Source organism: Lynx rufus, unplaced genomic scaffold, assembly GCF_022079265.1.
Source record: "Lynx rufus isolate CCGP_SWC_20201006 ecotype Redwood Valley unplaced genomic scaffold, mLynRuf1.p SCAF_18, whole genome shotgun sequence".
Lineage (NCBI taxonomy): Eukaryota > Metazoa > Chordata > Mammalia > Carnivora > Felidae > Lynx > Lynx rufus.
This window is the reverse complement of record NW_025814832.1, coordinates 481,685-507,568: the sequence shown is the minus strand read 5'-3', so window position 1 is coordinate 507,568 and position 25,884 is coordinate 481,685. Positions and strand designations below refer to the sequence as shown.

Below are 25,884 nucleotides of genomic sequence, written 5' to 3'. Positions count from 1 at the left end.
AGTCTGCTTTACTGCCCTGGGCGACCCCCTGCCTCAGCTATAACCAGCTGTGGCCAAGGGAGAACAAGAGTGAGAAAGGGACCTCAGGGTCACATGGCACAATCCAGTAGGGAAGGACTTTTCCAACAGTGCATGTGACCCAAGCCTGGGTTTCATGTCCTTTTAAAAACAATCCAAAGCTGGATTGGTGGGGGGGGGGGGGGGGGGGGTCTTCTTTTCTTACTTTGAGCACACAGTCACCAGACTTTTTGGTGCCTAAAGTCCATATTTATTTTCTCTTTGTCTACAGGTGAGTCATAGATGAGCCTGCTGACCGGGATGCTGGGGTACTGTTCCTTTTCTTTCTCTCTCTCTCTCTCTCTCTCTCTCTCTTCACCATATTTATATTTGGGACCAGTTCCCAGGTGAGTCTCTTTTGGAAAGTACTGATTTGGGATCCAGTTGATGAGTCCTGGTTGCATTATTAGAGTATGCCCTGAACGTAGGTTCTTGGTCAAGATGGTGCCCTGAGAACAAGCTTTGCTTAAAAGCTGCCCACAGGGGGGGCGCCTGGGTGGCGCAGTCGGTTAAGCGTCCGACTTCAGCCAGGTCACGATCTCGCGGTCCGTGAGTTCGAGCCCCGCGTCGGGCTCTATGCTGACTGCTCAGAGCCTGGAGCCTGTTTCCGATTCTGTGTCTCCCTCTCTCTCTGCCCCTCCCCCATTCATGCTCTGTCTCTCTCTGTCCCAAAAATAAAATAAACATTGAAAAAAAAAATTTTAAAAGCTGCCCACAGGGGCGCCTGGGTGGCTCAGTCAGTTAAGCGGCCGACTTCGGCTTGGGTCATGATCTTACAGTCCGTGAGTTCGAGCCCCACGTCGGGCTCTGTGCTGACAGCTCAGAGCCTGGAGCCTGTTTTGGATTCTGTGTCTCCCTCTCTCTGACCCTCCCCCATTCATGCTCTGTCTCTCTCTGTCTCAAAAATAAATAAACGTTAAAAAAAAAAAAAAAAAAAAAAAAGCTGCCCACAAATGTGTCCAGGAAAAGGATGACCCCAAGGTCATGTGAGAATTGCTAATTAGATAGAATTTGCAAGTCCTTTGGCCAAAGAATGTATTAAGACTCCTTCTGATTAAGGTTCCTCCGGAGCATGACCAGAGCTGCCCCCACAGCTGCGTCCACATCCTGCCCAAAGGACACTGGGAAAGGGAACGCCCTCTGCACCTCCTGCTTCAGAACCTCGTTCCTGGACAGCGCACTCCCACTGCCAATCACCCGCTCCACACCCCACTCCTTGAGCTGTTGAAATGGAAGCATGGAGTGCAGGTTTTGAACAATGCCTCGGCACAGGGCCCGGGTCACATGACCCAGGGAGAGATCAGAGGAGGAGATTCTGGTCACTGAGGCCAGCTGGTCCGGCAGGTGCCTCTCGCCCCACACCGTTGGAGTGATAGTTAGGCAGGTGTCTCTCTGCTGTGCAGCTGCCTGGATCATGCACGAATATACAGTGGGTTCTTCGACCTCCAGACCTTCCAGGAACAGAAAAGACCTGTGTGAGTTCATGCACCCCACCTGTTGCTGCAGGCTGAGACAGTTTGGAATTCCCAGAGGGCAGGGATAGATCTACTTGCTGCTTCTCACTGAGGCTGGATGTTTCCTGGCTCAGGGACTCACATAGTCTGGCTAGCTGTGCTCTGCCCCAGACCCCAGCCTAGACTTAAAGGAGAGATCTCATAAGTTTGCTGTAAGCGCTAACCATCCTACAACTAATCATCCTACAACAATGCTCCCAAGGAGGACAAATGAATACACTGATCAAAAAGCATCGTCATGGGGCACCTGGGTGGCTCAGTCGTTTAAGCATCCAACTCTTGATTTTGGCTCAGGTCATGATCTCATGGTTTGTGAGTTCAAGCCCCACATGGGACTTAGCTTGGGATTCTCTCTCTCCCTGTCTCTCTGCCCCTCCCCCACTTTCTCTCTCTCTTCCAAAAATAAACCTAAAAAAAAAAAAAGCATCATTACAGCTGCTACTAGACTTATTAGCAGTGTCATAGAAACCCCAGGATCACAGTGCTGATCACAATCCAGCCCAGCCTCAGCAGAGGTTGAAAACCACCAACCAGTCTAGACCAATGCTTCTCACCTTTGAATATGTATATGAATCACTTAGGGATCTTATTAAAATGCAGTTTCTGACTCAGTATGGCTGGGGCAGGCCCTAAGATTCTGTATTTGTTATTCACTTCTAAAAGCCAGTACTGCTGGCCCAAGGACCACGCTTTTGAAGTAGAATCACCTGAGGAACTTCTATAAAATGCCTGCCCCATCCCACCCCACAGCCAAATCATCAGCATTCTACAGGCAGGACGAGGACATCAGCATTGTTTTAAAAACTCCGCAAGCATGGGCACCTGGGTGGCTCAGTGGTTAAGCGTCCAACTCTTGATTTCAGCTCAAGTCATGATCTCCTGGTCATGAAATTGAGCCCATGGAGCCTATTTGGGATTCTCTCTCTCTGCTCCTCCCCGGGTAGCACTAAGTAAATAAATAAACCTTAGAAAAAAATTTTTTTAGAGAGCCTGGGTGGCTCAGTCAGTTAAGTGTCCAACTTTGGCTCAGGTCATGATCTCACAGTTCATCGGTTCGAGCGCCACGTCAGGCTCTGTGCTGACACCTCAGAGCCTAGAGCCTGCTTCAGATTCTGTGTCTCCCTCTCTCTCTCTGCCCCTCCCCCACTCATGCTCTGTCTCTCTCTCAAAAATGAATAAACGTTAAAAAAAATTTTTTTTAAAGAAAATTAAAAAAAACAACTTTTTTTAATTCCACAAGTGGTTCCAGTGTGCAGGCCAGTGCTGACAGCCACCACCCCAGAGTCGCCATGGAGTCTCATTGGCAGCACATTTAACTTGTACAAATTCAACCATACACACTCAGGAATGAAACAAAGAGGGAGAGAGAAATAATTAAATATTATAGCCAAAATGTGATCAGCAGGACTTTGGTTAAATATGTCAGAATGGGGACACCTGGCTGTCCTGGTCAGTAGAACATGCGACTCTTGATCTCAGGGTTGTGTTGTGAGTTCAAGCACCACGTCGGGCATGGAGCCTACGTTAAACAAACAAACAAACAAAAAAAAAAACCCAGAATAAATGTCTTTCCTCTCCCTCTAAAAATTCTACTAAAATCTCAGAAAAATCATGTGCTTGGTGAGTAACCTAGCATGTGTGTACAAGTGTATAAATCTGTAGGACCGAGTCCTTGGAAGAGAACTTCTGGTTCAAAAGTTACGTACATCATACTTGCCCCTTAGAAGCAGGCCTGGTTTACACCAGCACTGCAATGTGCAGAAGGGATTACCTCTCCATATCCTAGGAAACACAGTGTGTTAGAAACTTCTAAAAGAATAGATGAAGAATATAAAACCATGAAACTGATGGGAAGAAAGGGAAGGGAAATGAAATAGAAAAAAAACAGATCAATCAAGTAGAAAGCACAGAGGGGCGCCCAGCTGGCTCAGTCAGAGGAGCATGTGACTCTTGATCTCGGGGTCATGAGTTTGAGCCTCAGGTTGGGTATAGAGATTACTTAAAGAAATAAAAACTTTAAAAAAAAGAAAGAAAGAAAACAGAGAGACTAAGGAGATGGGATGATGAAATGCAATGTGGTATCCTGAAGTAGATCATGGAACAGAAAAACGACATGAGTGGAAAACTTTCAAAAGAAAAGAAAGTCTATAGTTAAAAACAAAACAAAACAATGAACCATGTGCTTGTATATCCTTAATAATGTTAAGAAAATGTTAAAATAAAGTGTTCTTCCTCACTGGGAAACACCTGGGCCACAACCGCAGCCTTGAGGGGCACCTGAAGGAAGGTCTATACCAGCTGGAGACTGGAGAGACCTGGCTTCTAGCCCTGTTTCTGCATCCCTTGGCTTACCACCTCATCAGAATCTAAATATTGAGTTGCCACATGTTCACATCATGGGCTTAGAAACACAGACCATCGGAACTGAAAAAACACAGAAGGGGAAAGGACTTGCCAAGGCCACATAATGACTTAGGACAGAGCTGAGAACTGAGGCCACTCTCCTGGGTAGCACCACCACACAAGCATTTGTATCACACTTATTATGGGCCAGACATCATTCTAAGTGCTTTGCAGTATAACTTATTTGATCCTTGCCGTCCTCTGAGGTAGGTACTAGCAGCTCTTTTCAGGTGAGGAAAGTGAAGAACAGACGGGATAAGGAACCTGCCCAAGGGTACAAGGAAGTGGTGGGGCTGGGATTCAAACCCAGGCCACCTGGCTCCAGAGTCCCTGCTCTAAACCACATGAGGGTGGAACTGTCTGTTTTCCAACTTCTGGAAAACAATGCAAACCTAGGGTATTCTGAATAGAGAGAGAGAGTTTAATTTTTACACATTATGTTTTAATATTTCCATTTCTGGTTAACAGATGTGATGTCTTTTATCTGAATAAACTTGTTGTATTTGCATCTATATATTTTTTAATCAAATGGCACAGTGTAGAAATTTCATAAAAGGTTAAGCTACCTATAATACTAACCTTCAAAGTACTCAGTTTCATGAAAATAAGAACCATGACTTTTCTTTTTGAAAGGATCTTACAGAGAAATTAAGTATTACCATCTCTTTCAGGGGTAAAAATAACAGTCACTTCTGTATAAAGAGAAATACCAGTCAACGCAGTCAATAATTGATAGAGTCATCCAGTTAAACCAGTATCTAAATACAGGGCTTGCCTGAAGGTTCTGATGACTGGTTCTTGAAAACCTTTTCTGATGCGAGACAAAACAAAATCCAAGTTCTGTTCTTTTAATGAAGCATTCCTGAGGGGATCCGAGCCAAGGGGGCAGAATTCCCCTGAAATCCTGACATCCCTGGCCAGCCTGAGAGAGGACTGACATGGGTCAGTGACGCTTGTCTACACAACCAGTAATGAGCTTCCTATGGGCTCCCTGCTGCTCTGCCTCACTTTGTTACTATGCTGAAAGTTCCCCAGAATGACCTGATTCAGAGCTCCTACAGGTGGACCAGTGCACCTGATGAACACGATTTCCCCAGATCTGCATGGCTGACCAGAAATTTCATTTCTACCTTAAGTGCTTGGAAAGAGAACCTCTTCTGAAAGAAGGAGGTTGCAGGTTTCCCTGCAAATGAAGAGCAGAGAGAGGTCTGATCAGTTCTATCCTGAAGAAAGCAGGAGGGCATCAGTTTCCAGGGATCCTTCTAAGAAAGGGAGTCAGGAACTACTTGCCAGGAATAAGTGCTATGAGGATTTTATAATACTGTCAAATACCATCCACATTTGATCATTTTATTTTCAGCTGTCTGAAGTCATTAGAAGGAAGACTTCAAATGCAAGGGACCCAGAGACTACTTGACAGAGAAGGTGACCAAGTGGGGCAGGGGAGAGCTAAGACACTATTATGATATTCCATAGTCAAGGTTAGGGGAGAAGATGCCCCCTCAAAAAAAAAAAAAACCATAGGTGATGGCAGCTCAGAAGCTGAGAGGAAGGAAGGCTATACATCAGATCCCTAAGGAAGGAAGGAAGGAAGGAATGTGTTGGAGCCTGGCTGGGTCTGACACATGAATCTAGAAGCTTAAATAACACACTAAGCACCAAGACACTGCTACATAGAAAGGACAAGCAGGAACACATCACTGTATGGGCAACACCTTACCTAGATCAGCCATCCACTGTACCAGCATGTGGACAAACGCGGCCAGCACATTGCCCCCATTGAGTGACGCTGCCACCGCCAGGTAGGTCCTGTCAAAGTATGGGAAGTAGGTGACTGGAGCTGTTGGGTCTGGAGTCTGTGCCGGCTGGAATCCTGGAGGCATGGAGGTTGCCAACTGAACAGAGGTGCTGATGTTGAGAACTAGGGTCCAAAGAAAGCAGAAGTTAGGCCTGTCAGGCTGACCCAGAGGTCACAAGTCACAAAAGGGCAAGGGGGAGAGTGTGTTGGTACACAAATTCTTTGGTACTCCTCCTTTCAGGATGTAGAGCCTAATTCCTGCGCACCCCCCCCCCCACAACCCCCTGAGTGTGGGCTGGACTCGGTGACTTGCTTCTAGCGAAGAGAATAAAGCAGAAGTGACCATGTGTGACTTTGGAGACCAGGTCATAAAAAGGCACTGCAGCGTCTGTGTTGGATCACTTCTTCTGGGGAAAGGCAGGCACCATGTCATGAGCAGCCCTGTGCAGAAGCCCATGTGGCAAAAAACTGAGGCCTCCTGCCAAGAACCACATGAATGAACTAAGAAGTAGATCCGCCAAGCTTGGTCAAGCCTTTGGATGACTGCAGTCCCAGGGGGCCAACAGCTTGATTGCAGTTTCATGAGAGACCTTGAGCCAAACCATCCAGCCACATGCAGACTCCTGACTCTCAGAAACTTTGAGAGATAATAAATGTTTGCTGTTTTAGGCCACTGAATATTGGGGTGATTTGTTACGCAGCAATAGAGAAATATTTGCAGGGAGAAAGAGCTCAGCCCAAGTATTTAACTCTCTGGTGAGGCTTCATTCATTTTCGGCAAGCACCACCTCCTTCCCATTTCCATGGCTCTCTTAACCTTCCTCTACCAGTGGGGGAAAAGGTCCCAGACCCAGCACGGAGGGGATGATTTTCTCCTCTGGATTGAGGCCAGGGCCTGTGGACTGTTCTAGGAGTCTCTTCTCTTCCACTTCTCACAAGACTTGGCCAAAAAGCCTGTGCTTCTCAGTCTATTGGGGTCTGAAATAACTGAGGTCAACGTTTAACTTTCCCATCTAGTGGGGTTTGGAAGCAAGGAGACCAGAAACAAATCGCAGAAAGTCAATATCCTTTACCTTCTGCCACATCAAGCCTTTCCCCATGACTGTTTACCAGAAGCAACATGCCCTCTACCTGTCCCCCGAAGTGGAGGTGTCAAGGATGGAGGCCAACCAACCTTGCCCTTAGACACAGCACAACTGACTACAGCCAGCAGCCACAATCTGGAACCAGAGACTACAGCCAGCTCACTGAAGAGGGAGCCTAATTCTTAGCTTCTTCCCACTTGACTAGCCCCTCACTTACTATGTAGGACACACATTTACATCCAGGCACAGGAGAGCCCTCTGTCGAGGGAACAGCCTATGATTTAAAAACCACCAGAGTAGTAAGAAAGAACCAAGCTCCTTACAGGCACCAGCCCACTGTGTCACCACAACCACCCCATGAGAAAAGTGTTGTCACCCTCATTTTAGATGATGACAAGGGCTCAGGAAGAAAAGCCACTTGCCTAAGGCCACACCAGAAGGAGGAGAGGGGCTAAATTCTAACCCAGGCCTGGGGACTGACTCCAAAGCCCACATGAGTTCCCTGACATTCACACTTTGAGATGAAATGATACAAGGAAAGAGCTGGTGTATTGGGAAAATTAAAAGCCACAGAACAAACTTAACATATTCCCAGAGCATTGATTTTAGATGAAAATTTGGGAGAAAAGAAGGTTTTGAAAAACTTCTGACCTTAAAAGACTTTATCACATATAAGTGCCAACAAAATGGGCAGAATTTCACTTTTCCCTCTCAGCTAATCTTGAATGAGGAATTGCTACCCCAAACAAAACAATAACAGTCCTTGAAATGTTATTTCTTAGGAATACCACAAAATAGGGGTGCCTGGGTGGCTCAGTCGGTTAAGCGTCTGACTTCCACTCAAGTCATGATCTCATGGTTTGTGGGCTTGAGCCCTGCCTCTCGGGCTCTGTACTGACAGCTCAGAGCCCGGAGCCTGCTTCAGATTCTGTGTCTCCCCCTCTCCCTTTGTCCCTCCCCTGCTCGTGCTCTGTCTCTCTCTCAAAAATAAACATAGAAAGAAAGAAAGAAAGAAAGAAAGAAAGAAAGAAAGAAAGAAAGAAAGAAAGAAGAGAAAGAAAGAAAGAAAGAAAGAAAGAGAGAAAGAAGTGAAATGAAATGAAATGAAATGAAATGAAATGAAATGAAATGAAATGAAATGAAATGAAACGAAATAGGAATAAACTACATAGAGAAGGCTGGTCAGACTTTTTAAAGTCAGGGTTGAAGTGTAATAGTTCTATCTGATGGATGAAAGAGGACGTGACTACAAAGAGAGTTCAGGTAAGATGAATGAATTCTCCATTCCCCTTGGTAACAGGGAGGGGCTCCCAGAGTGGACTCACTTGGCCAGGCTGCCATGAGGGTCAAATGAAATCCCCATCCTGCAACCACCTAGCTTGGGCAGGCAGGCCCCAATTCTCCCCTAGCCCGGGGAGGGGCAAACAACAGCCCACAGGCCATACCCACCCAGCCATGTGTTTTTGTATGGTCTGAGAGCTAAGAATGGCTTTCACTTTTTTTTTAAATAATAGCTTTATTGAGATATAATTCACATCAATTCACCATAAAAAACAACTTTTTAAAGGGTATAATTCAGTGGTTTTTAGTATATTCACAGTTGTGCAACCATCACCACTATCTAATTTTAAAACATTTTTATCACTCCAAAAAGGAACTGTACCCATCAGCAATCACTGCTTCCCCCGGCCCCTGGCAACTATTCATCTGCTGTCTGTCTCTATGGATTTGCCTGTTCTAGACTTTTCACAGGAATGGAAACATACGATACACGGCCTTTTGGAACTGGTTTCTTTCATTCCTCCCTTTCACTCCCATGTTGTGGCATTTCAGCTGTGTGGATATAGCACACTTTCTAAATGCATTTATCAGTTGGTGGGAGTTTGGATTGTTTCTACTTTTTGAATTATAAGTTGTTATGAACAATGCTGCTAGGAACATCTGGGTGAAGTGTGGACACTTGTTTGTGTGGACACGTGCTTCCAGTTCTCTTCGGCGTGTGCACCTGGGAGTGGAATTTCTGGGTCATGTTTAACTTTTAAGGAACTGCCAGGCTGTTTTCCAAAGGGGCTGCAGCATTTTACAATCATAGTGGCATGTTCTTACATTTTTAAATGGTTGAAAAGAAATCAAAAGGAGAAGAAAATTTCATGACACGTGAAAATTCTATGGAATTCACATTTCAGTGTCTATAAATGAAGTTTTGTTAGAACACAGCGGCACCCATTCATTTATGTATTGGCTATGGCTGCTTTCAGGCTCTAACAGCAGAGTTACGTAGCTATGATAGAAACGGCATGGCCTACAAAGCCTAATATATTTATTATCCGATCCTTTACAGGAAAAGTCGACCAAGCTCTGCCCTAGACTGCAGCCTCCATCTCACTGTGACTCTCTTACACTGAATACAGAAAAGACTCTGCACTTCTAATCAGATGAGATGGAACTTTCATTGAGAAACACAATAACAAAAACCCTAATCTACTAATCTATTTTCTTGGTCATGGAGTTACACAGCAATCAGCCAGCTAGAAACAGTCATTTCCCTTACCTGGCCATGGAAAGGAAAAGCACAGACTGTGGTCAGGGACAGAACTTGCCCTATAGGATTGCAAGCTCCCAGGGGAGGGGCTTTAGAACCTGTAGGAATGAGGCTGTTTCTCATGTTTACAGAATAATGATCAACAGGATGCCGAGGCTTTGGTACATGTTCCCCTTGTACCCTCACACAGAGCTGGAGCTTAGAAGGCACCAGTAGAAGTCTGAGGAAAGAACAGAAGAAAGACTTACCCGCATCTGTCCTTTGGGCCATACAGGAATAGACGGAGGCCTGTAAATCACCCAAGGCCACGCCCACCCGCGTCCCCTTTGGGACTCCAAACCAGGCACGGGAAGTTCTGCCCGCCAAGCTGCCCGCCTCAGCGATGTCTGGGAGCAGGTGGATGGGAAAGCCTGAGGTCCTCAATCTGCAATCCAAAAATGGACAGTGTATTTACCTGGTGCTGGGTTTTTTTGGTCTTTGTTGTTTCCAGGAAACTCAACAAAGGAAAACACTAGAGGATAACACATAAGGGAAGGGAGGGTAGAATCCAGTGTTTTCAGAGACGGCCTCTTTGGCTTTTTTTAAAACCATGAGAAGTAGACTTGTATTTTTTAAAGAATGAACACTGGCTTTCAAAAGCTTAGGATTAGCCTTCCAGGAAAGAAAACAACCAGTGTAAGCAGGGGTGATCAGGAAGGATTACACAAGAGCCAGATATCATCCCCACTCAGCCTCCTATGTTTGAAGGGAACACAAATACTCTGCAAAGGGAGATAGAGTTCCAACACAAAGTCACAATCAGTTAGCACAGGCCAAACCAAAGTCAAATCCATCAGTCTCCTGAATACCAAACGCATTCATCACTCGGGGTTAGTGAACACGGGCTGTCAATTTTATAAAACATGCTGGAAAGTCCTTTACCTGAACTACCAGGTGCTTTTTGTTTTATTACAGAGCTCAGAATTTGGACCCTGAAGGAAGTGAACTTATAGGGCACTGGATTTCTGGATCTGAAAAGGCAAAAGATTGCTTAAAAAGAACTTTTAAAAGACATCTCTCAAGACTGCTACTTCCATTTTTTAACCTTATTTTAAACTTTATTATAGTGAAAGTTATTCTTTGAAATCTATAGGCTAGGGCTGAGTCACAGAGAACTGGGGAAGCCAACCTAGGTCTGGGCAATTGTGGAAGAGCAGGACAGCATGGCGTACAGGGTAACCCCCTGCAAGGGTTCGCTGACAGCTAGGCCCACCCATGCCTGGTGACTGAAACAGGCTGAAGGACATTGGAACTTGATTCCTGGCCTCTTGGAATCCTCCACTCTTCTTGAATGGGAAAGTCCCACTGAAGCTCTCACATTAGAGATTCTGACCTTTAGCCTGGAGCCGGCCTGCAAGGATATACTCACATCTCCAAGTTCCAGCTTTGGCTCTGAGTGTTGAAATATCCCCAGCTAGCAGCATTCTGGTCGCACATCAGGGATCTTGGCAAGCCACACAACATGGCAACCACATAGTCATGGATGGTGCCCACTGCATCATAGGACTTCAGGAACTCTGGGCTAGTTTTCATATCAAAAACAATTCAACATGGTCTAATAGCAACTTGAAAGCATGCACCACACCTAGCTGCAGGCAGTGGACTAGACATGGCATAGCCGGGTGGCAACCAGCACCCCACATGCTGCAGCTCCCTGACAAGTAAACCTCCCGGGGTGAGGACCTCCCAGCCACTCAAAACACAGCTGACTGGAGTCAGCCTTAGGGGAGTGGTCTCAGGGGAGAACGCCTGGGAAAACCCGACATTGGCCGTTCTCATCAGCCCTGACCCTACCATTAACTCACCACATGACCCTTGGCAAGTCCCTTGTCCTCTCTGCCCCTTTCTTTCCGCCCCTGGTTAGAATCAGATAACCAAGACTTCTGAGAAATGAAGCAGCTCTGGACCAAGTCTAGGTCCTGTGACCACACTCTGTGCCAGGCCACCTCACTGAGGAACACTCCAGCATGTGGAGTGATGCTGACCAGCTGGAGGTATAGCCCTCTGGCCACTCTCATTTCCCTGGAAACCCAGAATCCAATTCAAAAACAGTTGTCCGTACCTATTCTTCGAAAGCCAGAAGATGGTTGCACAGCCAAACCCTGAGGCCACACTGAGATGGGACTCTGGCCGGGGCAAAGAAGCCAGGAACTCGCTGCTACACCGGCCATCCTGCCATGTGACCAGGTGGCTCACAGCTCTGGGCTCAAACACAGGGGAGGCCCCTCCCTCTGTCCATTCACAGCCTGAAACAAAGGAGATTACCAAACACAGAGAAAAGAGCCACTGACCAGCAGCAGCATGTCCGTGAGACCATTCTGCTAGTGAGGTTAAAGCACGACTTTATCACCCATGATAATGCTTCACTCACACACCTGGGTTCTGATGTAAGAGCACCTGGGTTTAATACCTGGCTCCGTCACCAATGGCTGTGTGACCCTGGGCAAGTCACCTACTCCCTCCATTTATCCCACTTCTTCTATATTCCTTTTTATTCATTTTTTACAGTTGATATTATATCCCCTTTCACCCTGTAAGGAAAGAAACTTAGCACACTCTCAAGTCCCCTAGTCTCCATCCTTCCAACTCTTACCATGAGGATACTACCTAGACTGGATTCTGGATGACGATGGATGTATTTTCTCTTTTACTTTGGTCTTAGCTAACTGATTTTTAGGCATCAAACTTTATTCAGGAATCTAGCCATCTTTACTTCATTTATGTCATTTATCTCTTGAAATCTTCTGGATCTTTCTCTGCTCTTATTTCAAATGCCCAAAACTAGTTTCAGTATAGTTCGTTCTGTGGCAAAGCATCTAAAGGCCTATATGGCTCCGAATATCTTTTCATATCCTCATACTTGAAGGACAGTTGTAATATTCCAGGTCCTAAGTTCCTTTTCTTCAATACTTAAAAACACTTTGTAGATTTGTGATAGATTGCCACAAATTCCTTGCTACTCCTCCCATTAAGGGGCAGAATCTAAATCCTCTTTCCTTGAATCTAGGCTGGACTTGATGATTTGCTTGACCAAGAGAATGTGGGGGTAGTGACATCCTAGGACCCCCAAAGCTAGGTCATAGAAGTCTTGCAGCTCCCACCAGAGCCTTTTGGAGCACTCACTCTGGGGGAAGCCAGCCACCATGTACGAAGTCCCACTACCTGGGGCACTTGGGTGGCTCAGTCAGTTAAGCATCTGACTCTTGATTTCGGCTCAGGTCGTGGTCTCATGGTTCATGACATTGAGCCCCACATTGGGCTCCATGCTGATAATGTGGAGCCTACTTGGAATTCTCTCTCTCTGCCCCTCCCCCCACCAAAATAAATAAATAAACTTAAAAAAAAAAAAGAAGTCCTAAGGCCACCATGCTGGAGAAACTACATGGAGAAGTCACATGTAGGCATCTAAAGGCCATCCTCCAGGCTGACTCCAGCCTTCCAGCCTTCCCTACCAAGGCATAAAGCATTGAGTAGAGCCACTCTTGAACCCTCCAGACCCATCTGTCCACTACACAAATACTCCCAAGCAACCTCCATCAACTCCGTGTACAGTAGCTCTATCTGATATGCAGAAGTAAATTGTACAAGATATAATAAAATGTTTGCTGTTTTAAGTAACTGAGTTTGGAGGTAGTTTGCTATACACCAGTAGGTAACCAAAATACCATTCCATTGCATTTTTACATAGAATGTTGCTATTGAAAAATGTCTAGTCAATCTGCTTGTAATTCTTTTATATAGGATCTGGTCTTTCACTGTATATGCTTTTGGTATTTTCTTTGTCTGAAATCCTTGAAAGTTCACTATAATATATCTGGCTGTGAGGTTTTCCTTCTCTCCCTTCTTTGACATTCTATGCACCCCTTCAGTCTGGTGCGTAAGATATTATTTTGTCAGTTATGGTAAATTTTCTTCATTAGTTCTTCAAATATTTCCTCCTCTACCACTTTTATTTTTCCTTTTCTAGATCTCCTATTATTCAGATGCTAGTGCTTCTATTTGTATCTTCAATATCTCTTACCTTTTCTTTTATATTTTTTACTTCTTTGTCCTTTTCTTCTTCCTTCTGAGAGATTTTCTAAATTTGCATCTTTTATTTTCAAATTTGTCCTGAAGTTCTATCCATTTTGTTATTAATCCCGTCTATTACATTCTTTATTTCAACCATTATATTTTTTCAGACCTAATAATTCTCCTTGGTCCTTTTTATGTTTTCTTGCTAATATTCTCCTTTCATACATTTTAGTAGGTATGTCAAGCTAATTTTAAATTAGACTGACCATTCTAACAGTTGTTTCTCAAAGAATCTCCATCAAATCACCTGGCACAATGTTTTTCTTGTGAAACAGCTGTGCTCTTCAAATGTCTTATTGTCCTGGCCCATGAACTCATTTTGTGCTGGGACTATTGGCTACTCTGTCAGTCAGTGTAAATGGGCCAGATCCCAATCCCTGCCAGCCTCCAAGCGGCTGGAAAGGATGAATGAATCCTGGGGTAAATCTGCAGCTAATCCATCCCACCCTGCAAAACATCTCCTCAGGTCAGTACTTCCACTCTGCCTCCCAGGAAAAAACAATGTTTTGAGGATCCTTAGATTACAATGTCACCAGCCCTGGGGTTTGGAAAGAGACTCCTGCTTTTCTCCACTGCCTTGATTTTATTCCTGAAGACACCAGAGCTGCTGAGGGTATGCGGACAATGCTGCTTGTCCCAAAGCCACGGCAGTCCAAGGGACCAGCTGTTCCCCTCCTGATTTATCCTCTCACAGGCAAGGCTGGTTGCCTCTTGCCCCAGACCCAAGCCACTGTCAACCCACACATCCCAAATCAAAGCAGCCCCATCACCCCAGGCTCTCTCACAATGTTCTCCCCTTCCTTGGTGTTTTTCTCTTATGATTCCTCTAAAACTGACCTTGGCAGAGACAGCCAGCTGTCAAGCTAGTTCAGCATCTTGGTGGCAACTGTATCCGGAAGCCCAGAGGTAAAGGATACTTATAATTCTTTCCTGGGTCCTGGTAGCTCTTCCTGCCATGTGTCAACTTCACTCTTAGACTAGTGGCAAGGGGAAGGGTTAGAGTTAGGGTTAGGGTATGTAGTGTGTGTTGTGTGTGTAGGGTTGTAAGTATTAAATGAGTTAACACATGTAAAGCATTTAGAACAGTACCTGACACAGTCAGTACTCAATTAATGTTAGTGATGATAATGATGATGCAAATGAATCTTTACCTTCTAAACTCTGTCTGGGGTCTAAGATTTGCAGCAGCCTTCAAGAAAGACAATACACATCCCTCATATGTTTTGTTTTCTCCTCTTCTCATATAGGGAATATTTCTCACACTTCCACAAAATATAAATATAACCACTGTAGCAGAATGGGAAAAGAATCTTGAGTGCCAGTTGAGAAAGGTTATCAGTAACAAGAACACTCCGGATCTAATGGACAGAGATGAGAATTTGTTCTCCATATGTCCTGAGATGGCCTCCAGATGAGAACAATGCCTACCATAAAGCAAAGCAGGGCAAAGCCTCCCATGCAGCTATTTTGTGGCTATGTCTGATCTCAGGCCCCAGATTTGGGAGCCAAAATCATTACATTTTCCTATAAATTTTTTTCATTAAGAACCAAAGAAAGAAACTTAACTGCCTCTCCCCTCTTTGTTCCAGACCATGAAACATCCATTTGTTCATTCATACGTGGGTGATTGAATGACATGTTTATTAAGTATCTAATATGTATTAGGCACGGGTTCTAGTCCCTGAGAATGCAGCAATCAACAAGAAAAAGTCACTACTGTCATGAAGCTTACATGCTAGGTATACAGAATATACACAAGCAAGTATATAATATCTGATACTTTTCATTGCTGTGAAGAAATAAACAGCAGTGATAGATTTTTTTGAAGGGTGATCACGGAAGTCTTCTCTGAGGTGACGTGTGAGGAGGGACCTGGATGAAAGAAGAGAGTGAGCCATAAGAATGTCTGGGGAGGGGGTGCCTGGGTGGCTCAGTCGGTTAAGCATCTGACTTCAGCTCAGGTCATGTTCTCACGGTTCGTGAGTTTAAGCCCCGCATCAGGCTCTGTGCTGACAGCTGGGAGCCTGGAGCCTGGAGCCTGCTTTGGATTCTGTGTCTCCCCCTCTCTCTGCTCCTACCCTGCTCTCTGTCTCTGTCTCTGTCTCTCTCAAAAATAAATAAAGATTAAAAAAAATTTTTTTAAAAAGAATGTCTGGGGATACATGCTGCAGGTAGATGGGTCAGGGCAAAGGCTCTGAGACAGCTTGTCAAACTCTGGTTGGTATCCCCAGCCAGCAACCAGAAGAGCAGGGAGGTGCCTAACAGATCATGCACCTGAAGTGTATGAAGTTTCACTTGGGGTAGGAGTCGGGGCAAAGCAGTACACCTCCACAACTACATACTGTATTTGTACCTACACTTAAAGCCGGGATTCTTTTTTTTAAAACATGTATTTCTTACTTTTTAAAAATTCTTGTATTTTTTAGAGAGAGAGAAAGAGAGAGTAAGTGAGTGGGAGAGGGGCAGAGAGAGGGAGAGAAAGAGAGAGGGTGGCAGGAGGGAGAAGGCTCCATGCTCAGTGCAATGGAGTCCCATGACCCCGGGATCATGACCTGAACCAAAACCAAGAGTCAGATGCTCAACTGACTGAGCCACCCAGGTGTCCCTAAAGTTGGGATTCTTATTCCAGCCCAAAGCCGGATTTCTACAGCTTTTTTTCAACCCTTTTATCTGCTTCCAAAACTCTTTGATCCTTTAAAAAAAAATTTTTTTTTTACTAACAGTTTTATTTTGTTTGTATGAGAAAACAAATATGGAATCCTTACTATGTACCAGGTATTCTTCAAAGCACTTCAAAAATAATTCATTTAATCTATATAACAGCCTTATAATATAGGCATGATAATTCTTCCCTTTTTACAAGAAAAATGAAGCAGAGAGAAGTTAAGAAAAATTTGCCAAAGGTCACATAGCTATTAAATGGTAGAACCAAGATTCAAATCCACTCTGTTTCAGAATTTGGTCTGATATTTGTTAACTTTTTTCTTTCTTCCTTCTCTCTCTCTCTCTCTCTCGGCAAAGAATTGATATATTTTTAATTTTTTAATTACAGAAGTGACAAGTGAATGCATTCTCGGTATGAGATGTTCAGCTATTACAGATAAAGCCAGAGGTCCGCTTATACCCCTACCTGAGTCCTGGCCCCATTCCTGTCCCTGTTAGCACTTGTGGGGAACTATCTCAAGTTTTCACACTCACACAACATATTTTGTTTGGCTTGATTGACTTTATTTTGTTTTTGTCTATTTTTTTTTTTTTTTTAAGCAAACAGCATTGTACTATATTTCTTCTTCTAGGGGTTATTTTTAACATCCAGCAAATGTTCTAGAGGCCTTTCCATGTGAGTGTATGTGAATGTACCTTATTCTTTTTGACTACACTGCACATCCTCCTACAGCCTGGGCATACCACCATTTATGCATCCATTCCCCAGAGCTTAAACGCGCTTAAACGCCAGTTTTCGCTACCATAACAGGGTAATGAACGACCGTGATTACGCCTCCTTATGCACATACATGGTAAAGTAATTTTCCTGAGCAGATACCAAGTAGCAAAGCTGCTGAGTCACAGCAGCCCCCTTGTTTGGAACAGGCCCCCGCCAAACTGCCCTCCAAACCGCCATGCTAATTTATACTACCACCGGCCATATTTAAAAATATCAATTTTCCACCCCATTTCCCAACCTTGACATTTTCAAACTTTGATTTCTTACAATTCAGTGGGTGGAAATGATTTCTCATTATTGTTTTCATCTGCCCTGCCCCAATTACTAATGACATTGAGCCTCTTTTTATATGCTAATTAGCCACTTGTATTTCCTCTTCTAGGAACTGCCTATCGGTATCCTTTGCCCATTTTCCAAAGGACCATTTGTCCTTTCTCTGTCCTTATTTCTTTATATGTACCCATATTATTCACACAAGCAAACATTTTCTCCCAGTCAGCCGCTTGCCTTTTAGCTTGGTCTTATCATGCCCACTTCTCTCCTGCTATTACTGACCCTCGAAATGGAGTCTACAGGCGTAACCACAGGCCTCTCAGAAGACACTCTCACTGTTTTTCCTCTCCCCGCTGGCTGGCCTGTGCCCTCATGGAAGCAATTAGCTCTCCGCTCGGCTTACTGGTGCCTGTCTGTGTTGACTGCCTTGAGTGTGCCCTGGAAGGTGAGGGCTTTGTCTGCTAGTTTCTACGTCTCCCGTGGGGTCAAGTACTGAGCCTTATTCACTGTAGGTACTGAAGCTAAACTGATTTATGGCCACCATTAAAAACACAATGTCTTGATCCCAAGTACGATTTCACTCAACTCTGCTAAGCAAGTATTACCATCGTCAAATAGTGGTTTCCCTCCTTCCCAGAAGCAGAAAACAAAGCAAGGAGGCATGTGGGCTGACTCAATGAAATATTAAGCAGCTCTCTCCAACAATGTGGGCAATGGTTTGTGTGGTTGTTACAGAGTCCAGGAAATGGGCAGAAAGGGAGGCAGATGACCAGACCACAATCATTAGATCTCTGCTGTCCTCTTTGGGACAGGTTTTAGTATTAAAAGGACATTTATTCTCGTTAATGCAAAATTAAGGAGTTTAAAAAGTTTTTACAACCTAGACTCCCTCTGAGAGGTCAGCTGTAACACCCTAATCGGCCTTCTCCTCCTGCTACTGATTGGAGCCAAGCAGCTCCTGTGGTCCCAGCCAGCCTGACAACAGGCAGATGAGGAAGAGGGAAGAAGCAAGAGGTCCTGCACTGGCTTCTACAGTCCACCCAGCCCCTCCTGGGAACTAATCAAAGGATGCATCACTAGACACCAGTCATGCTGCTGAGAAGCAGGTCACCACTCACTTGGCCCCAGGGAACTGGAATCACTGACTCTCCAGGCAAAAAGGGGTGAATCTGGTGTTCAAATCCCCTTAACTACAGCCCCCAAAGTAGCCATCCATCCTCTACTTAAAATACCTACAGTAGGGGGTGCCTGGGTGGCTCAGTCTGCTAAACGTCTGACTCTTGATTTCAGCTCAGGTCATGATCTCCCGGTTCGTGAGATCAAGCCCTGAATCCAGCTCTGCACTGACAGTGCAGAGCCTGCTTGGGTTTCTCTCTCTCTCTCTCTCTCTCTGCCCCTCCCCAGCTCGTGCATGCTCTTTCTCTCTCAAAATAAATTTTAAACCTTAATAAAAAAAACCCTGCAGTAAAGTAGCTGGGTAATGGGTGTGTGTTGGTCCATAATACTCCCTACTTTTATGTCTGTATAGAACTTTTTAGTTAAAAAAGTTTTTTAATGCTTGCTGTAATAGGAGCTCATAATATCCTAATCCTTCCTCAGACATTCTGTTGGGAAGTTCCTGGCTTCATTGAACTGTTGCACCCTCGTGCAGCTTTGGTTCTCCAAGAGGCCTTTAAAAGCTTAGTGTCTGAAGTCACACCAACCTGGGTTCAAAAGCTGGAGTCCCCACTTGCTGCCATATGAGCCCAGGCATATTAACTTCAGAACCTCCACTTCTCATCTGCACAATGGGGACAATAATGTAACCTATATCATGAAGATGTCAGGAATGTTCAATGTGATCATGCAGGTAACATCCTTAGCCCAACATCTGGCATGTAAATTACTCATCATTATTTTGCTGGCTTAATAAGTCTCTTCCTAGAGGCCAAAAATAACAGGTCACCTGCACTGTGGCATTTAAGATATAAGACAACCAACTAAATAATTCTTAGCACTTGAGCCCATAAAAAGGACAAGCCCTGGAATTCAAAAATCACAAATGTCTGTGACTATGACAAACAACAAAAATTATGCCCAAATTCAAAAGTATTTCCACTGTGTCTTGGCATCTCCTATAACCACACTAATCTCTTAGTTGTCTACTTTGATGCTCTGAGACCCTGACACAAAAGAGAAAGCTGTGGAAAATCCACTCCACTGAATCCTACAGAGAATCAGAGACAAGTTACTCTTTTCCCTCACCCTGCTGATGGACGGTGTGTGAGTGGACAGTTCGCTTACTCATTACACATTTGTACAAGATAGGAGGTACACAACATACAGGACGTACACAAAATACAAGAGACAACATGTGCCATTCCATTCCTACTGCAGGGTGACCCGATCCTTCAGAGAGAGCCCTCCGCAGCACTTTGCTGTTCCACAGTGGTTGCTAGAAGCACATGATCATCCCTGGAGCCCAGCATACCTTGGCCTGTTTTCCAAAACATGACTCCATGCATCTGTCCTGATACTCCAATGCCACAGACTTCCTGGAGCAACTGCTGAGGAAGGGCAGCAAGGCACTCATTTAGGGCTTGGATGATTCTGCTTACATCCTGCTCCCGCCCCTGGAAACAGAACAGGACGCGTCAGGCAGTGGCACACAGACAGGCGGGGGGGGGGGGGGGGGGGGGGGTGGAGGGCAGAGGCCCCAAGGGATTTCCTGGGCTGCCCAGCTAATTCCACTGGGGTCACTTCCAGGACCTGCTGACTAGGCTCACGGATGACATGTGGGACTGAGGGTTCTCCACCACCTCCAGCAGCACCTAGAGTAGGAATGTGGTGGACGAGATTCCACTCCCTCCCTGCACAGGTGAGGCGCTGGGGCTGATGAGGTTCCAAAATGGCTAAGACTCTGCCCTCTACTGTGGGCAAGTCTGAGCTGAGAAAAGCACTGCCCCTGCCCTATAGGAACTGACAGTCTAACATTAAGGATAGGAAAACACAAGACCAAGATGTAAGGAGCAATTAAAGGTCTATCTCAAGGCACACAGAGGATTGGGATAAGGGCAGGATGGAACACAGCAGGAAGGAACCTGGAAGGAAAGGTGTAGCCAGGAAAGGCCTCGTGGACAAGCCCTAGTGTTTGCTTCTACTTGGGACTTTAGTTTATCCATCTGACAAACATTTCCTCAGTGCCTTTAGGGCCAGGCCTTAGACTTGGAAACAAAACACCGACGGGGGGGGGGGGGGGCAGGGGCGCACCTGGGTGGTTCAGTCAGTTAACTGTCCAACTCTTGATTTTGGCTCAGGTCATGATCTCACGGTTCCTGAGATCAAGCCCTGCATCAGGCTCTGTGCTGACAGCGTAAAGCCCACATGGGATTATCTTTCTCCCTTTCTCTCTGCCCCTCCCTGGCTCTCACACACGAGCCTTCACCCTGGGCCACTTGCGCACGTGTTTTCTCTCTCTCAAAATAAATAAATAAACTTACAAAAAAAAAAAAAAAAGAATAAAACATCCACTAGGGAAGGCAGGCAAGAAGAAAGCCCAGAGAATACCTGGGAACAGCAACAGTGAGATGGTCCATGCAAGGGTGTGGTGGGAAATGAGGCTATAAAAGAGAGGGTGAGCCCAATGGCAGACCTTGAGCCCCAGAGTAAGGGGCTCCTCCTAAAGCCAATGGGGAGCCCTTGGGGCTTTCTGAATGGGACAGTATCATCATCAGAGCAGTGTTTTCAGAAGATTAATTAGGCAATGAGATAAGGTACCCAGAAAGAGACTGATAGTATAGAAAGATTTTTAGGGGTGGAAATGAGATTCAAGACAGTCAGGACCATCTTCTCCTGATTTGCCTTTTCCCCTGATTTGCCTCCTTACAAACTTGTCTAGGCAAAATAACCTTGAAAAACAAAGTCATGAGAGTTAAGAATATAATCAAATAGCATGCTAATATCTCTGGGTCCAGTGGTCTTAAGAGACAAGAATATGAATAGAATGCAGGATTTGAAAAAAGTTAGAGGTGTCTGGAATCAGATGGGAAAACACATTTAGGGATCTTAGAGATAATGAAATGCCAAATCCAATCAAGCAGTACATCCAGATGGGTGGGAGGTAGAAACTAATATAACTTCAAAAGTAGGTGACTCACACCAAAAAATTTAGGTTTCCATGACCATCTCTTCTTCTAAATTATGAAGTCTCTGTTAAAGGCTAGAAATCAGACTCCAAGATCCCATCCCATCCCAGGAGATGCCTCTAATCAGTAAGAAGTCTCAATAAGCTAAGGAGGCCACCAAAATATATACACTTGGAAAAGCAACCCAGATGACAGAACTGCTTCCTTGATCAAGAATTAAACATGCATGTTTAAAAGAGTCATACCTATGTGATTAACATTTGTGCTTAAGGAAATTTGAGCATTTGGTATTTTAGGTAAATTTATATGTTTAAGAGAATTTGGCCTAGGTTACCTTTGCAACTCCAAGTTAAAATGTGAAATTGAGTAACTGATCTCAATTTGTGATTATAAGTTCAAATCTCATTACTGTATACTTATAAAAGGATTTTAAACATATAAGAGCATTTAAAGTTTATGTAGTTATCCATTTAACTTATTAGATTTATAAGAATTATTTAAGTATTATGAAAAGCTGTGGGTCAGGCAACTACAGTACCTAAATATATATAGAGAGAAAGATAGATAGATAGATTTATAAATATATATAAATATAAATATATATAAATATAATATTTATAAATTTATTTATAAAAATATAAATATAAATCTATATATAGATAAATATATATTTATCTAGTGTAATAGTGTATCTTAATTATACACTAGATAAATATATATTTATCTATATATATAAATATAACTGAAATAGCATTAAGTATTATTCAAAGGCCCTCAAAAATGATAGTGACATGTTAGACTTATAAATGGAACCAGATTTATAAGCTAAATTTAAAAGTTTAAGAACTAGGGTTCTGAATTTAGTAAATTGAATACTTACTTTGATTTCAACCAAAGTGCAATGTTTCTGGCACACAAAAATCACCTCAAGGTATAATAAGCTTAACAACTAGAAGGACCCCTGGAAAACTCAGAAGAGAAATGTGGCTCCGTTCTTAATAAATGTCTGGTCTCTGGGGAACTGAGAAAGCTTCCGGTCTTGGAAAAGCATCTGAAGACTGAGCCCTCAAGCCCCAGGCTATCCTGCCCAGGGCAGAACACAGCCCTCCCCCTCCTTGGGACAGACCCCTCACTTGTCCGTCAGCCTGCTGGCCTTGGACAGGGGCAGTTCTAGGCTCCAAACAAGTGTGAACAAAGAAACAGAAAAAAAGGAAGGTGAGGATGAGTAGAATGGGGAAAAAAGTGCAGAGGGAACACAAATCATTTTCCTGAGGAGGCAGCCCCAGACCCTAAAGAGACTGTATATGGGAGAGACTACAGCAGAACTGGCTGGGCAGTGAGAGCCCAGCAGAGAGGAGGTGCATGGCTGGCACTGAATTGAGATGTGTTGCAAGTGTAAAATACATACCAGACTTCAGATTTAGTATGAAAAATGCACAATACCTTATTAATAAATTTATATTCATTATTATATATTGAAGTATGTTGGATACATGGGGCTAAATATGCAGTTAAAATTAATTTCAGCTGTTACTTTTTACTTTAATACTAGAGAACTGGAAATTCCAGGTGTGGGTCAGCTTTGTAGCTAGAGTTTCTACAGGACAGTGCTAGTTTAAAGAGTTCCCACATGGCCAGATGGTATATCAACCCAGGACAGAGGAGCCACTGTTTAAAATGGGCCCACTGGTGTGTGAGTTGTGTGGGTGGGACGGTGAAGGAGGGAAATGGGCCAGGTGGGAGCGAAGACAAGGAGGCAGTCAGTGTTCAGCAATTAGTTCGAGTTTCAGTGGTGAGTATGATGAGGGAGTAGCTCTCGGACAATGGGCATACCCACAGGTAACAGGAAAGGCGCTGCCTCCATTTCTTGGTTCAGACTATCAATCACTCTATCCAGATCAAATCCTAGAACTTTAGATTTGAGAACAGAACTTAGAAACTCAAGTCAACCCTCCTCCTCCACACCCCTCTTTACAGATGAAGAAACTGAGGCCCAGAAAGGAAAAACTAACTCCGAAAGGGTCACAGAGATTCACTCAAAAATCCTGGTATTTTAAGGTTGCAAACACCTAAAAGCCTGACTTTCTATACAGCTGCCAAGCTTGGCCTTGTTCTACACAATACTTCTTAAGAATGAAAAGTATGGACATAGAGAGAGCACAGGGACACCAGGTGTTTCTGTCCCCTAGGGTACATTTGGCAATATGAAGACATTTTGGGGTGTCAGAACTGGGTAGGAAGGGTCTACGGGCATGTAGTAGGTAGGGGTGCTGAACATTCTACAATGCACAGGACAGCTCCCCACAACAAAGAATCATCTGACCCAAGTATCAACAGTGCCAAGGTGGAGAAATTCTGCTAAAGATTAAATTACAGCAATGTCGTTTGTCCCAGAGCACAAAGCACACATGGAAGATGCAAGGGGGGTATTACTGGCCTCTCCGAAACCCCTCATTAGGCAGGTGTGGCACACTGTGTGCCTGTAAACACGGAACAGCCTGCTGAACACTGGGGGAAGCGGAGAAAGCAGTTTTCAAGAAGTGGCCCTATTGCAAGAGAAAGGGCACTGCCTAAACTCACATCCTCTAATCCCAGCTGCTCACCCCCACAGGGTCAGAGCTGAATTTGCCTCCATTTCACAGTCCATGAGGTGAAATAATCATTCTAAAGTATCCTGATGCCCCAACCAAACTAATTTTGAAAGTCTCTATGAAAACGCAAAGTGCTATAAGAGACTCTTAAAAAATGAGAACAAACTGAGGGCTGATGGGGGGTGGGAGGGAGGGGAGGGTGGGTGATGGATATTGAAGAGGACATCTTTTGGGATGAGCACTGGGTGTTGTATGGAAACCAATTTGATAATAAATTTCATATATTTAAAAAAAAATGAAAATGCAAAGTGCTCCTGTAATCTTTATCCTCTGAAATGTTTCTGAGCAAGACGGACTCTGAACTGTAAACAACTGAGTCCAGATAACTGGCAAGAGATTGTGAAAAACAAGCTCTTGGGAGTATGGCCCAGAAAAATCGAGTTTGTGGCTGGAAGGGGCCTTAGAGGCCTCCTATTACAACTAGAAGAACAAGCAGAGATCCAGAAAAAAAAGTCCAAAGGTTACACAGAAAATTCCTACATATTAATTTCTATTGTCAATTAACTGAACACAGGGAATTAATGGAATCCAGTTTTAGATTAAAGGTAGATTAATGGAATCTACCTTTTCAGGGAATTAATGGAATCCAGTTCTAAGAACTGATGATGTTACTGAACCCAGAGCTCTCATTGTGGTGAAATTCTCCCCCATTTCTACCTTGTAACTCTCACAAGACACTAGTTTTGAGTACAATGATGACTCCAATCTTTTTCTAACATTTTAATCGGCTTCTCTCTCCTGTCTTTCTGTCTCTGCAGTCCTTCCTCCAAGGTGTCTCAGCTTTTGGAACCTGGTGTCTTTTTCTGACCAAGTGTTTCAATTCCCCAGTCCACATTCCACCCCTGCAGAATGAGAAGAGCCTCTTTCGCCCTGATTCCTCCTCTTAGTTCCTGAGGAAAATCCAGATTCTGCCCTGGGGAACAAACTGAATCCTAAACTTGACACCGGCAGGTGTGAGGTGCAGAGACAGCAAGAACAAGAGAGGCCTGAGGTCACTCCACAGACACAAGGAGAGAAATTTCCCGCAGGTCAAGTGGAGGGCTGAGAGCACGGGGATACAGCGCCATAAGCAAGGACACCAGAGGCCAGAGAGTGAGGAAGGAGATCGGTGCCAGCAGGTGGGAAAGCTACCGGGAAGAAACCTAACGGATCAGAGGGAGCTGCAGCAGACAGGCAGAGGTCAGGCAGACTGGAGAAATCGGGGAGACTTCCTTGCAGAAAAGGGGTTGGGGGGAGGCCTCCTTTGAGGAGCAAGAGAGTGGCTCCCCGAGGCGGTGCAACTCCAGGACGCTGCCTCACCTGGGGCCCTGCCGCAGCGCTCTGGGCCGCTGCCTCGGCCCGCGCAGCCCGGGCACAGCTCGCCAGTACCAAGAACCCGGATGGGTCGCCGGGCGCGGACTCCACCAGGGCCGCTTTCACAGACGTAGTGCCCAGGTCGATACCGAGAATGACCGACCGTGCAGCCATAGTCGGAGGGCGAAGCTGCCAAAGCTTCAAAGCGCAACACAGCTGACGTCGGAGGAGTAGCGCCCCCTCCCGCACATCCACCCGGCTTCAAGGCACCGACGCGAGGCCTCGCCTGCCAATCCTTCAGCCACACCAACATGGAGGCCTCTCGCCTTCCCATTGGTCAAGAAAAGCGGAGCCCCGCGCCACCCCTCATGGCAGGCCCTGGCTATAGGCGGAGAGGCTATGGAAGGCGGGACCTAGAAGGCCCGTCCTGCAAGGCAGCAGTTCCAGGGCAGTGCAGCGCTGCCCGGGCTTCGTTTACCGAACTAGCGCAGGGTACGCCGACAGGCACTGGGCGCTCCAGGGGTCTCTGTGTCGTAAAAGGGGCTTAATCTTCCCTCACACCCGAGCCCTCATCCCTCCCAAGGCG

At 45.0% G+C, this 25,884-nt stretch overlaps 1 protein-coding gene across 1 annotated transcript; it reads right to left on the bottom strand.

Moving 5' to 3' along the window:
• Nucleotides 1-955: 955 nt before the first annotated feature.
• Nucleotides 956-25,523, bottom strand: SHPK (sedoheptulokinase). The gene is made up of 7 exons (XM_047081098.1): nt 25,305-25,523; nt 19,701-19,842; nt 11,501-11,684; nt 10,808-10,960; nt 9,648-9,823; nt 5,695-5,895; nt 956-1,508 (listed from the first exon to the last, which is right to left on the bottom strand). Exons 1-7 carry the CDS (start codon nt 25,470-25,472, stop codon nt 1,096-1,098), a joined length of 1,437 nt encoding a protein of 478 aa, XP_046937054.1. The 5' UTR covers nt 25,473-25,523; the 3' UTR covers nt 956-1,095.
• Between the last annotated feature and the right edge of the window lie 361 nt (nt 25,524-25,884).

What these genes read in the sequence shown, in the direction of transcription:
- SHPK (XM_047081098.1), bottom strand. Translation starts at nt 25,472, where the DNA reads ATGGCTGCACGGTCGGTCATTCTCGGTATCGACCTGGGCACTACGTCT. An exon ending in GTTTTGGAAAACAGGCCAAG is followed by an intron (nt 11,685 to 19,700) that starts GTATGCTGGGCT and finishes CCTTTGTTTCAG; the next exon opens with GCTGTGAATGGACAGAGGGA. An exon ending in GGCCCAAAGGACAGATGCGG is followed by an intron (nt 5,896 to 9,647) that starts GTAAGTCTTTCT and finishes TTTGGACCCTAG; the next exon opens with TTCTCAACATCAGCACCTCT.